The sequence below is a fragment of the Gavia stellata genome, chromosome 4 (assembly GCF_030936135.1).
Source record: "Gavia stellata isolate bGavSte3 chromosome 4, bGavSte3.hap2, whole genome shotgun sequence".
Lineage (NCBI taxonomy): Eukaryota > Metazoa > Chordata > Aves > Gaviiformes > Gaviidae > Gavia > Gavia stellata.
In genome coordinates this window covers 27,661,951-27,676,153 of record NC_082597.1, presented here as the reverse complement: position 1 = coordinate 27,676,153, position 14,203 = coordinate 27,661,951, and the positions used below count along the sequence as shown (strand labels likewise).

The window sequence follows — 14,203 nt, the reverse complement described above, 5'->3', positions numbered from 1 at the left end:
ACTTGTTGCCTTAAACCAGCTCACCTTAAAAGTTGTGTCAGTTGGTGCTTGAATCAAACATAGGCCACTCCTACCTCAGTCTGAAGGTAAGAGAGTCCTGCTTATACTGATTTCACCATGCTAAACTGTTCACATACAGAAGCTACACCACCAGCCATGCAGACATGACAAGCAGCCAGAATGAATACCCTGTTCTCCCAGCTCTATAGAGCAGTCCACAGCTGGACCAAAACGGGTGCACTGACTGGTGTGAGTGTCATGCACGTGTGTTTGTGTGCGTATCCATGTCTATGTGTTGTGGAACAGAAGTTTTAGAATGTAAATCACTACCCACCTGCTCTACCCATCCTACTTAGTAAAATTTTGTATTTTAAGTCAACGAATGGTGTGGTTCTGTTATTGCAGCTCCCTGACACCAAATTTCTTTCGTTTGTCTCAGAACAGAAGGGAGTATTGCTTATACTGATTTGATCACAAATACATGGAATGGGCGTGGCAAAAGGACTCCTATCAAAAACATATACTTAAAGAGTTAAGAAAGGACCTCAAGATGGCTTCTCATCCCTTCTCCATTTCTCAGTTTTCTTAAAAGGTGATACAGGACAGCTTTTCCCGACCTCAAGATCACTGAAGCACTCATTTCTTTTCCAAAAGCTCTATGATGAAAAACCAACAGTTTCTGCAGGGACTCAGGGAAACACTGAAGGAACAATACACTAATAGGCAGTACAGTAGCTAAAGAAAAAAAAGCTGCCACTGCAGACATACTAGAAATCTGAATCCTTGCCTTTAGAAAAATTGCAAAATTATTATTTTTTGCCAAAGAAATTAGTATTAAAATTTTCAAGGAATGGGACAAATTATTTGGTTCAAGAACCCACATTTTCCTGAGGGTATGTCAGTTTTGGAATCACACAACAGTGTTATTCTTCAAGTTATTTTAAAATAACCCAGGCCTGTCAGCCATTACAATGTGGTACCACAGCAATTATCTACCTGCACAGGAGGCAGTAACAGTGAGTGCTGTTTAGGCGAAAGCAACATTTTGTTGATTAAACTACCTGTACTAAGCCCTTTAAAAAAAAAATAAATTAAAAACTCTTCCTTCAATCTATCAAGAAACTTTACAAATTTCCAGCTAGATCAAAGCAACTATTCCCAAGTCAAAGGAACAAAGTTTGGCTCTAAATTAAATTCCCATATCTGGGAAAAGTCAATGAGGAAAAATATCCCATGTTTTGCTCATATTTCTTGACATATTTAAAAAAGGCGTAATGAACTGCCTGTTTGAACGCGGCTTGCTGCCCATTTGCCACATAGTTCTGATATAACACCCTTAAACTGGAAAGAATAAAACCTCCCACTGTAGGGCCTGAGATGTAAAGTACAAGAAAAACAATTTAATATATATTAAAATATTAATTTTCTAAGATTCCTCTAGGGTTATGTGAGCTCATAAGCATAGTCTGGATTTTACAAACTCACTGAAGGAGTTAATTTTTCAATCACAAGGCAATTTAATTGTTTTCCTGGATCACAAGGTAATACGGATTTTTTTAAAGTTTATTTCATAAAATTACTGAAAGCGGAAGAAAAGCAATATTTTTATTGTAAATCAAACTCTTTCCAAGAAGATACAGTATACACAGACACTGCATTATTGTTGTTAGCAAAGTTACTTTTCCAAGACAATTTTTCCCAAATATGTCTCTACGGCACCTACACGGAAACACTTGTAACTGGTGCTGAGAAATAAGATGACTCGCTAAAAGGAACTTAGTGCAGGTGAAACTATTAATATTAAAACAAAGACACACAAACTCAGTTGAAATCAATAAGACATGTATCTTCCTGCTAACTCATCTGTTGCTTCCCAACTACAGAAAGATGAACAGCTACTCAGGACAAACCTACTGCTTTTGCATTGGACTTTCACAATCTGAATGGCCATCTTACAGGTAAAGTACACACGTGAAAAACAAACACACTCTGGTCTAGTTCTTTCCCTGTCCCCCTTCTCTCTCTCTATAGGAAAACCTATACAGGTGGGCAATCTGACGGGCAGAAGGCAACAACCCTGTAAGTAGACACGTAGCACACAAATCACATCTGCCTTCACAGCCTGACAAGAAGCACCTCCAACTAGCAACAAAGAAGCACATTCAAAAAACTTCTTGTGCTACTCCATCTGATGCCTCCGCTAAAGTCAATGGTGAACACAATAAGCTTTAACAATAGAAACCACCTAAAGAAAAGGCTGTAGTGATTTTCCTCATGAGCTCCTCCATGATTAAGGATCCTACCTCCTCTGTCCACAGCAGGTGCACCCAACGTAAAGCCAGCAGCTCCTGTCCGGTGAGGAGTGCTAAGTACCGTGATGCCTTGTGCACCACCTGCAGAAGCTTCTGCTGTATTTTCCCAGTCTACGTATTCTGCCAGTTGTTTACTAAGACTATACAGAGAAAGAGAGGAAATATATTTGGTAAAAATAACCACGTACTTGCATATACCATTTAATAGAATAGTTAACAGCCACTTATTATCCATCCTACGCATATTCATAGCCCTCTGAATCGATACACTTGTATGTATTCGCTAAGGGTGATACACACAATCCTTATTGCATGACTATTACGTACTTCAATATTCACTGCAGTCTTGTTCCTTCTATAGATGCATATTCATATCTACAAAGTTATTAACTCGTGCTTGGTACATTTTTTTCAGCCTAGCTTTTAAGCACACATAACCACCTTAGAGAAGGAACACCCACAGGTACAAAGCTATGCATAAGAGGAGTAAAACTGCTTAAGATTTTAACCAAATGGATATTGGTTAGATCTCCTCTGAAAGAAAAAGTTGGTAGTTCCTGGTCATTGTAGTGGAAGTCAGTAAAGACAACAGTGCTGGTCTGGGGAAAGGGTTTACATGCATTTCAGTTTGCCAAGTTCCACCTCTGGATAACTGTAGGCTACAGACACTTTTTAGAGAGTTTATACTGGGCAGATGTGAGCTTAGCAACAAAACTTGAAATCTAACAGAGAATTCTGTGTGGAAATTTTCCTCAACTGCCAAATTAAAACTAGACACAGGAATGATACATATCAGAAGAGGTCATTGAGCACAGCTTCAAGACAAGCCTCAACACACCATTAAACCTTGGTGCTGTTACCAAAAATGTTCAAAAGCCACACTGATAACTGACAGTTTATTCTAACGATAAACTTAACAATTTACCTAGAATATCCATGAATAACAGCATAATCCTCAGCTGTCCATCCATTAGTGTCTTTATGGGAAACATCAGCACCATACCGAAGAAGAACTTGTATCAAATTAAGCTCCCCACCAGAAGCAGCAGTCATAAGTGGGGTTCTGAAACATCCAGAGTATAACATGAAACAGATGATTTTACACAGACACTGTAATTATTTTTATTCCTATTTGTTCTCCAAAAAAGTATTTTCCCCATTATTTTAAAATGAATGAAGGAAAAAGCAGTTTTCATTAAGTATTAAGAACAACAATAAAATGGGACAGGGAATCAAAACAATTAAATGTTCAATCTTCAGAGAAAGCTTCCACATAGACAACACTTACATACAAACTATGCTGCTCTTGTAGGAGGGACTTTTCTGAATTGAGGCAATGTTGCTGAGCTAACGACATGTTTCCTGCCAGAAGGGCCACCACAGACAATGCCTTCGTGCAATCCTCAATGCGAAAAACATCACTGAGATACGACAGCAGCCAACTGCAGACCTGCTTTCACAAGTCACACAGAAATAGCTCCTTCTGTGTGGTTTTTTTTCCAGACCTCATTCCCATGCCTCTCATCAATCCAACCTAGAGACACCCAAGCAGAGTTTTGACAAACCCCTCACCTTTCACACTGATCTCGAGCATGCACATCAGCTCCTTTTTTAAGGAGAAACTCTACCATCTCTTCATGATGTTCGGAGACAGCAAGAATAAGCGGGGTATATCCCTCCTGAAACGACAGATAAATAAATCAAGTTAAAAATCAAAGTCAAAAAACCCTTCAAGAGAAATATTAATGCAACTTTTTGAAAGAAATTCCTTAACAAATATAAAAATTTACCTTATTCTGGGCATCAATATTGGCATTACGCTCAAGTAACAGCCCTCCTACAGATATATTAGGAGATATGACAGCCAGGTGAAGGGCAGTGTTGCCGTCAGCATCTGCCAGATTCGGGTCAGCACCGTGCTCTAGCAGAATAGCCACACATTTTTCTTGCTGGCACTGTACTGCCTGGGAACAGCACACAAAAAAGGAAAAACTTCCAGCATTTACATTTCACTCTGCTACAACTCCCCCAGCTTCCCAATGCTGCAAAATAAGAGCACCTTCAAAGATTAGCTAACATATGCCTATTCCATGCTATTTACAATATGCATGTTTCTACACAGGTCTGTGTAAAGTATCCTGCAAGATACATATCATCCAGCGCATAATCAATAAGGCCCACTTGCAAAAACGTGACATATTCCACATACCTTCATCAGTGGCGATCTGTTATCACTGTCAAAAAGATTTAGCTGACACTTGTTTTCTACTAGGTATGTAACGACATCCACATGACCATTTGCACAAGCGAGATGCAGAGGTGTCCTAAAAAATTAAATATATTAAATTAGCACAGACAGACAACTAAAGAAATCATTTCAGGCTGAGATAAATGGACATGGCCACAAGTTTCACTTTGCAAAAAGCAAGCTTAAGAAAAGACTTCTCATTCCATTACCAGTAACAGCAGTTGCACACCAAATGCCTGAGGCTGGCTAGCAAAACCTCTCCACAGCATCCGCTTAGTAAGGTGACATTCCCTTCACTGTAGAACTGAATCTGCACAAACAGATTCCCAAAGTTTGGGAATCTGAGGACTATGGCAAGTAAACCTCTGAGTTCTTCTATGATCATTCATGTGCCAGAAGTGTATCAGAGATGTAGGAGATAGGTTTTACATCAAGAATATTAACATTTCCCTGCACTTTGAGAATTTCTGGTTTTCCTCTAGCCTACTACAGAGGAAGCCCTCTCCAAGGAAGGAATACTGTGTTTCCACAATGGATGACCAGCTAATGAACTAGAAAATGAAACTTTTTTCTTCAAGTTAAAGCCTTACCAGAAAGAAAAGGGCTCCTTCAAACCACAGAACATCTTATGTCTGATGTCAATTAACCAGCCTACTTGTATCCAAAGACACTATCACCCAGGAAGTCCTTGCATGTGTTTCCCCCTAAATGACAGGCACAAAGCAGCAGCAGATTTGCTCTGTAGAGAAAGCAAAGCATCTGCTCCTCTGCAGGACAACTGTCCCAACAGAGCAGGAGACAAGCTAGAAAACACCCAGGACCTTCCTCCCTTGAAGGTAAGGCAATAAAAATCCTGCAGTTTCTCAAGAACTGGGGGCAATGCCAGCACTAGTTTTGAACCACATCATTGTGGGTAGGTCCTTCTCTGTATTTAGGAAAGCTCAACCAATGTTGCAATTGTTTTGGTACCTCGCTGAGAGACAGGAGCACAACGGCTCACTGGCTAGGTGGTAATAGAAAGGGAAAGGTACACAAATGCAGTAGCATGTGATGCAGAAACACATCAGTTTGTAACGCAGATACTTCTTGTTACAGGGCAGTTGACCTTCCTCCATAGCAACAAGGATGAGGACAAGAAAAACACACAAAACTTCAAAGAACTTGTAATGCCTTGCTACAGACAGGGAACAGACTGAAGCATCAACAGAAGAGTCCCTCAAGAGTGACAACCACCACTTTTTGACAAATTCCCATGTAAGTATGCAGCAACCTTTCACCTCTGAAGAAATGACTGACTGAGATTATCTGAAAGCTAACCAGAGCTGGTTATGAGTCCACAATCATCTAAAAGCTGCTACTACCAAACACTAGGAAACAGGACAAACCTGAAGAAGTCACTATCCGCTTTGCAAACAGAAAAACCTTCAGAAAACCTGTGGACTCATTGCTGCCCTCCTCAATCAAGCCTCTCAGTCTGCCAACAGGAAAGGACATGGCTCTGCTTGGAGCAAGGCCTGCTGAGCTCCACAGAAGATCCACTTCAGGTAACAGGCTGGCAGAAAACATCAGTGTTCACAGTTGCCTGTACCCTACAAGAGGCCTCCAGTAACACCAAAGCTGTTCTGCCACCCAGCCCTGGAGATCCTGCCCAGACTCTACCTCTCCTACTGCTGCAATCCTATGCTGATCCACCCATGGGGTAGAAAAGAACTGCTGATGCCTGAGCAGCTGCAAAACAATCCCACTGGGAGACCACAGGGAAACAGCAGGTTGGCAGCATGCACTTCCAACAGCACTTGAGTCAATGACCCAGCAGCAACAACGTAAGCCATGAAAAGCTCTACAGTTCACTCTGACAGGCAGCTGACAGAGTAAATCTCTCTTAGCGATTAGCTTTGACCCAGGATTCAGGACTAGTCGGCATTGTGCCTATAGTGCTTCCAACTCTGTGCTGAGTTTTGCCCCTCTCTTAGCAAGGCTGAAGGCTTTGCCAGACCACCTCTGAAAAGCTGCCTGCTCCTAACTGATGCTGTTCCATGCACATTTTTTAGGAGGTCCTGGGTGCTACAGGACCCACTTTATGGAATGAGACTGTAGGTGTGACAGTTGCCACATCCTTGGTGTGGGATTTTGCTTTTGGAAATCCTGAGGAGCAGAACTGAGATATTCATATGAACAGTACACACATTTTAGCCATTACTACCCACATTTCCTATTCTCTACATCTATTTCCAATGACATCAACTCTTCCAATCCCTGGAGGACAAAATAAACCTCTGAAACACAATCGCATCTGGTGGTCACTCAGGACACACATCACACCCTCAGGCACTAAAAGGGCATAGGTGGGCCTGCAACCCTCATGGCTGGTGTAGTGTACAGGGACTGCAGCAAGCAGGCAGACACTGTCCACTGAATTCCTCTCAGGTAAGCTTTTCAGCAGCTTTACAGCACTGGGCATTGTCGTGCCAAAACCACAGCAGTGCTCTATCCTACGTACACTGCCTTGTCTCTTGGGTTTTTTTACAGGGTGTTGCTTTATTTGCCCAGTTATAACAGTGATAACAGCACGACACACAGATGGAAAACTTTCCAGAAGAAACAAATCTTTCTAGACAAGATGAATTTAAAATGCAAAAACTAGCTAAATTTCATACCAGGGTCTGCTAAGACCTCATGACTGACTGAATCAGCCATGGTGAAAGAGAAGATAGTAAGAAGAAAAACAGAGGAACATTCAGCAGCTATTTCTATAAATGTCATGGGCACCTTGACTCAGGCAGTCAGAGTATGCACAAAAAGCACGCAATCTACCTTAAACTGCATCCCCCACCTCCAGCTGCATAAAATAAATACTGACTGGCAACACTCAGGCACACAACCCACACTACTAGAAGTGCTGCAAATTGCTGCCCAGATCTTTCAATCCAAGGTACTGATTAGCTGTACCAAAGCCTCAGAGCAAACAACTAAGTAACTGCCACCCAAAATCAGACTGTTGCTTTGGCTGCTACATCACAGTCACGAAAGGCACATAAGGCAACGGTGCATGCAGCGTCAACGTACAACACGTTTATTCTGCGCTATATCTCCTTCCTAATTGCAATGCTTACCTCTACTTAAGTTACTCCTCGTTAAGGCAGTGCAGCTTTTCTCGGCTCTACTACTAAACCTGCACGCTGAGCCCTCAAAGATGCACAGAGCCACATGCGATTGCACTTTGACTTCAAAGCATGGCTGGAGAATGCCTGTAAGGCTCCTTCTGCAGCCCACCTTTGTCAGGCTGCTGCCAGCTGCCCTCCACTCCTGCGCCCCCAGGTGAGGAAATGGGAATGAGGGCCCTGAGGAGGCCGGGGCAAAAAAGACAAGGCGACAGTTGGATGCTAGGCCGAATTCAAGGCTTTCTGGCAGCACAAGCCTGATTCCCACCCCCAGCCGAGGGCTGAGCTCGGCTGCGGAGCCAGCCCTCCCGCTCCTCGCAGCGCCGCTGAGCTGCCACGGGCTGCAGCTGCGGCCCGGGGCTCCGGGCGCTGCCGGGACCCCCCACCGCGCCTCAGCACCCGCCCCTTACCGCTCCGCCTTGTCCCGCCCGTCGATGCCGTACTTCTTCAGACCCTGCCGCACCTGGGCCAGGTCGCCGCTGGCGGCCGCGCGATGCAGCTTGCCCAGGTCCTTCTGCCGGAGCTCGTAGGCACCAGCGGCGCAGGGCAGGGAGGCGCTGCCGGACGGCGGCTGCCCCTTCCTCTTCCTCCCGAACCCGAAGATCCTCTTCATCCCGCGGCGGGGAAGCGGGCACGGTCCCGCCTTGGGGGAGCGACGGCGGGAAGCACCCGGCGGACTGCGTCAGGCCCCGGGCAGGGAGAGAGGAGCGGAGCCCCCAGCAGCAGCCTCGGGCCGGTACAGCTGCTGCGGAACCAACCGCCGTCGAACCTGGAACCCGAGGACAGGGACGCACTCCCGCACCGACAACGGCACCGCTAGAACCACCTCCTCGCGCACGACCGCGAGCCCCGCGCAGGCGCTGTTGGACGGCGACGGAAGGGTAAAGGCCCGCTGCGGCTCCGCGCATGCGCGGCCTGAGGAGGGTTGGGGGTGTTAGCGGGGCGCTTGAATGTCGGACGGGAGGCTGGCGTCAATTCCTGGTCTGCCCGTGTGAGTTGTTTATGACCTGTGTCGAACGGTGAGTGACGTTGCTTTCTTCCTCTCAGGCGCCAGACTGCGACAACGGGTCTGGGGGAAGAAGGCGCCTGGATGCGGGTCTGCCGAGCGCGGAGGGGCAGTGAGAGCGCTGGCGAGCCCCGCTGGGTAAGTGGGGGGATGGAGCTCCCCGCGGAGCACGCGGGGATCGCTGCGGGGAAGCTCATGCGGGTGTCGATGTACCTGGTAGCCGCAATTCCCCGCTGGCCCCCGGCGGGATCTGTGCTGCGAGCGCAGGGGGCGGCTCAGCCTAGTTTCCTTTAAAAGCAAATGGCGCAAACTGAGAAAGCGCGTTCAGTGTGGAACAAAAAAATCTCATAGAGGAGTTACGGACAAAATAATTCTCTGGCGAAATTCATGTCCCGGTTTATTTAGCAGTACTGCTTGAGTGCTGCTATCAGGCTTGGGTGAATGGATGCCAGAAAAACAAACGGCAAGGATTAATGTAGTAGAAAACGTGATGGAGGGGGACTTCAGACATCATCTAGTTACATGCCTTACCCATGACCGAATCCAAAAGTTACTTTCCAGTAACTGTGTCTGAGTTGACACTGCCGCAAAAGAGTACAAACATGCATGTATACTGATTATATGAAAATGCGGTACAGAAATCAAAAGACTTGTCACGCCTTTGGTATACATAAGTTGGGAATCATTCTCAATATTGTCCTCCTACAGTGATGCCACTAGGCAGTAGAGAGTGGTGAAACCTTACTATAATATACCATATGATTTTGGGGTAATGGCATAGTACAGTATGCCCTAGATCACTTGGCTAATGAAACACTTGTCAGAAAACTTCTTACTATCTTCAGGAACTGCTTCTTCCGTATGACTTTGTGAAAAATGGAGAGATGGCAAACCAAACCCATTTAAGCAGAGCGACACATTTTTCTATGATTAGCAGTGAAAATATTTATTGCAACAGAACAGGAATATAGCGCTCCTTTTAAGGGAGGAGATTCAGCCCTTTGAAATATTTTCTTCTCCTTCATCACTAATGATGGTACAGTTATTAAAACCTTCATTTTCCTTTCCAGGATGAGTCTTCACAGCTTTATTGACCCTGCTTGCTTCTGGCAGTGTTCCCTTGTACCAAAGTGGCTGATGTACAGTCACTTCTATTAGTTGATTCTCACTGTATTAGAAGTGTTCTGTTGTTTCAGATAAGATCTCTAGAAGGAAGAGCTAAAATAGTAATAATAATTTAAAAGACAGAAAAAAAACCTTTTGTGGAGACCACAGCTAAGTAAATTCAGTTTGCAAAACCTAAATTCTATGAGTATTGGGAAATGGCTGTGAGTAGACATTTTGAGAGTACCTCTGTAATCAGTCTGACCATTTAATGGAGAAATGGAGAGCAAAATGCATTTTTTTGATTGTGTATGTTTGTTTTCTTCCAGACATCTTAGAAGAAAGGCAGGATTTTATTTGCAAGATGGCAATACAGAGTGAACACAATCCATCTCTGCACTCTTTCCAGGAGGAAGTATTTCTTCCCAAGTCCTTTTTCAAGTGGACACATGCTCAGCCACAAAAACTTTTGTTTTTTACAGGTCACTCCCCAGCAAAGACCAGGAGACCCTACAGTCCCCGTCACATGTCAAGTGTTTCAGAATGGTATCAGTGAAACCCTCTGTGATTAGAGAATCAGCTTTAGTTGGTAGGGACTTTGGTAGCTGGTTGGGCTGAAATTTAGTTTCATGCTTTGAAGATAAGGGGATGCTGATGGGGCCTATGGAAATAGTGATATGGGCACAACAGGAACTGTTCATGCATTATTAGCCAAAAAAGATGCAAAATGAATAGCTAGAATCTATCACTAAACCAATTATCAGCTGTTTGTATTAATTTTTGCCAGCTTTTTGATCTTTGTTCATACTATTTCTGTAATCTCTTTGGCTCATGGGTGATGTTGAACATACCCAAATTGTTGTCTTTAGTTTTAATCCATTCCTATTTTTAGGTTTTTTTAATAGTGCCTTTTTTATTTGTGTTGGTTGGTTGGGTTTTTTAAGATGTTGGTATTTCCTAATGTGTTGCTTTGTCCTTTCACTGTGTTCTATGTAGCTTTCTCTCAGTACCATCTAGTAGTAGTTGTTTCTATTCCTGTCTGCGTGAAATGTGTCATGCCTGTTCTGATACCCTGCGCAAGACCTGTGTACCACAGGAAGATTTCCAAAGAGGGCTTAAGTGTGGCTTAAGTGTTGCATAAGCCTTGGTATTTGAGTTAGTCTGCGAAAGGTACACCTTTCCTTCAGTATGATTCACTGTAGCTCGATAATTTAGCTCACAATCTTTGTACCTCTGAGGTACAAAACAGCAGTCTAAAATGCCCTTTTTCCAGTCTGTATTTTCTGCCTATTAAATCATCCTGTGTATTTTGTTTACAAAGACGGAAGAATTTCCGTAAAGACTTGTTGGGCTGAGAACCATATGCTGCTAATCATCTGGTTTAGTACACCTGCTCTGCAATTGCTGTATTTCTAGGAGGGGTGATACAACTCAGAAAAGCTGTCTGGGAAGATTGCCTTTCTTGGCGTTGCTTGCTCTGAGGCGCTTTGAAGAGCACTGGGTTGTTACATGCATCCTGCAGGCCCCGACTGTAACAGCTTTTGCTCTGTCTCGCTGGAGAGCGGGAGTTGTGGTGGTGCTTCTGGTGTGCCATGTCTGGAGCCTGGTACAGTCAGTGGTTATGCTGAGTCGAGTGGTGGCAGTTCTACTTGTTCCCCGTCCAGTCTGACACGGACACCATATCGCGTGCACACATGTGCACACAGTAGTATTAACAGCTGGCTTTCTGTTGAGAATGAGGAATGAATTTCTTTTGGCTTCTTCTAAGTGACGAACAAGGTATGTTATTTTCTTTTCAATACAGTAAAAGAGTTACTGTGTAACAGAGGAGACTTACTAGCATATTCAGAACCACATAGATTCACTGGCTGACACTTTTTGGGCAAGCACATGTGTATTGTACCTATCTCCAGTTGTAATTGAAGTGGACACTGAGTGTGTTACTGTGGAGCAAGGTAGATCGTAATTGGATTTATTAGGTTTGGTTACATTTTAGTTGATACCAAAGCAAAATAAAAAATTGTCTTCCTTCTTTGAATTAAACTACTTACAAATTATAAACCATAAGAAAGTGAGAAATGTCTGCTAAAACTAGGACTGTAATGCATTGAGAATTGACTTCAATTCCCAAAGGAATAGAGTAACATTCCTACTAATGTGGTTATTCTCAACAGTTTTTTAAAAATCATGCCGTATGAGTGTATACCTGCTACTAAAAATGTTTTTGTTATGTTTAAATGGAATTTCCTGTATTTCAGATTTTAGTTTGTGGCCATTGCCTCTCAGCCTGTCGCTGATGCCAAAAGGCTGCTGTTCTTCTTTGCTGTCCCCTTCTGCCCCGATTGCTAAGATTCCCCCTTAACATTCCCAAATAAAATTTATTACAAAAAGTTCTTCACTACCTCGAGGCCTCTTCTGTTCTTATACCAAGAAGCAATAGAAGGATGGTTTCATTGCCTGTGTCTCACTCATTTTTCTTTGCAGACTGTTGATCATCCGGAAACACGCTGAATGTTCAGAATCCAATTGCATGAAGACTTTACCTACTGGTTCAATATGAAGTGTATCAGTGATTCCAGTGATGTTAGTGAAATTATTTGAGCTACAGTGCTTTGTTGGGTCAGAGCTATGGTTGGGCTTGGTGCATCCACACAGTTGGTGTAACACATTGGTTATTCTGAGTCTACAGTGCTTGTAGCATAGCCCTGCCTAGAGGCATTCATGAGTATGGAGAACTTGTGAGAAACATTCTGCTGGAGAGGTATGGGGACCTTATTCATTCCAGCAGTGGACCACAATAGCAAATAACAGAGTAGGCAGAAAGTTAATGATGTATTTATTATTTGCTTTGTTGGCTGCTAAAATGCATAGTGTTTGTGCTTAGAGTTTGTGTCAGCTGTGTTTCAGATGTTGCTAAACTTGAGTTTGGAACAGGCGAAGAACAGGTGCAATTGATTGTTTGAATAAATGGGGTGTCATCTTCCAAAGGCCATTTTGGTTTTACAGCCCAGACATTCACTAACATACATAGCTGTGAGGGGTGATCACCTGGAGAGGAGGTGGAACATTATTTGAATGTTTTTTTGCCAAGTGTGCTTTGGTGTATGCGTGAAGAGTGATTTGTCAAAGTTGTAAAGCCTGTCTTCATGCATTTGAGGAGATGAGGGCTGGTTAAGTCGACTTCCATAGCTGGCTGCTTCCCAGCCAGACCTGGAATGTGGTGGTTCTTCTCTACTTCCAGGTCTTGAGCTGTAGACAACCGAAGTCCAAGAAGTATAAAAATGTGGCTGCGTGTCAGATTGTAGCAAGCCGAACGAATCGAATTGAAAGCAGATCACGGCAGCTGTTAACAGAAAACACTGTGATAGAATAGGACAACTCCCCCTCATTGACACTCAAAGGTTATAATGCAGCTGGTGTTGCACGGTGAGCAGTGTCCACTGGGGTCCACTCACTCTGTCTGAGGCCGTGGCATGGATTTTGTCAATAGTTTGAGAAATGGCCACTCCTAGCTGCTTGCTGCTTCCCTCATGCTGCCTTCTGCATTGGCCTGACCAAAGCATGGTGGAAACCTGATTCGTCTGAGAGATACTAGTTTCTTTCTGCTGGAGCAGAAGCGGAGAAGTCCCAAAAGGCTCTCCCCTCATGACCGGGAGTTAGAAATCAAGATTTCCTTGGCTAAATCTAGGGCCATTCTTCAGTGCTGGCATCACGCCTCACAAGATGACTTTGTGTCCAAAAAGGTTGTTCTCATCTTGGTGCCTTTGAACTTGCAGATGCCGAATACATTCTGCAGTTCTTTTGTTTGTTGCATGTAGTCAAATGAAGACTACCATTAAAGCGAAGATTAGACCAGACTCAGGCAAACGGCTGATTACGTTGGGCAGGACGTCTACCTGAATAAAATCAGGCCTGTAACGTGAAAGTTTAGGATCACTGGAGACATTTCCCATTTTATTTTGGCTGTAAGAGCAAAAAGATGCTAACAATATCCAAATCTGGCCAGTCTTAGGGTGGTGGGTTAGACACAGCTCTGCTGTTAGAAGAGGCGCTGCGTGTGGGCAGGTCCCATGTGCACAATGCACATTTCCTGTCTTCCAGGCCTCAGGAGCCTCCACCGACTGCCATGGCCTCTCCGAGATCATCAAGAGTGTCCCCCCAGTGACACTGGAGATGGACTTGCAAGTGAAGGAATTGACTGGACTTCTCTTTACCCCCTCACCCCCCACCCCATTGTAACTGCTATCAACTCCTGTGACGCCGGATGCCAACGCTGAATTTCTGTTCTGCTGCTCCACCAGCCAAGAACTTTCCCCTCTCACTGACAACCGGCAGCACAGAGCCCGTTGGGAACAAACTTGGAAACAGGTCA

At 44.1% G+C, this 14,203-nt stretch overlaps 1 protein-coding gene across 1 annotated transcript in view; it reads right to left on the bottom strand.

The window, feature by feature from the left end:
• ANKRD26 (ankyrin repeat domain containing 26) overlaps positions 1 to 8,334 on the bottom strand; it is a 59,441-nt gene extending 51,107 nt beyond the window's left edge. Inside the window, exons 1-6 of the mRNA XM_059816261.1 lie at positions 8,132 to 8,334; positions 4,522 to 4,636; positions 4,103 to 4,276; positions 3,885 to 3,991; positions 3,238 to 3,375; positions 2,304 to 2,452 (exon numbers count right to left, since the gene is read on the bottom strand). Coding sequence (XP_059672244.1) covers positions 2,304 to 2,452; positions 3,238 to 3,375; positions 3,885 to 3,991; positions 4,103 to 4,276; positions 4,522 to 4,636; positions 8,132 to 8,334 — 886 coding nt within the window. The remainder of the gene's footprint in view (positions 1 to 2,303; positions 2,453 to 3,237; positions 3,376 to 3,884; positions 3,992 to 4,102; positions 4,277 to 4,521; positions 4,637 to 8,131) is intronic.
• Between the last annotated feature and the right edge of the window lie 5,869 nt (positions 8,335 to 14,203).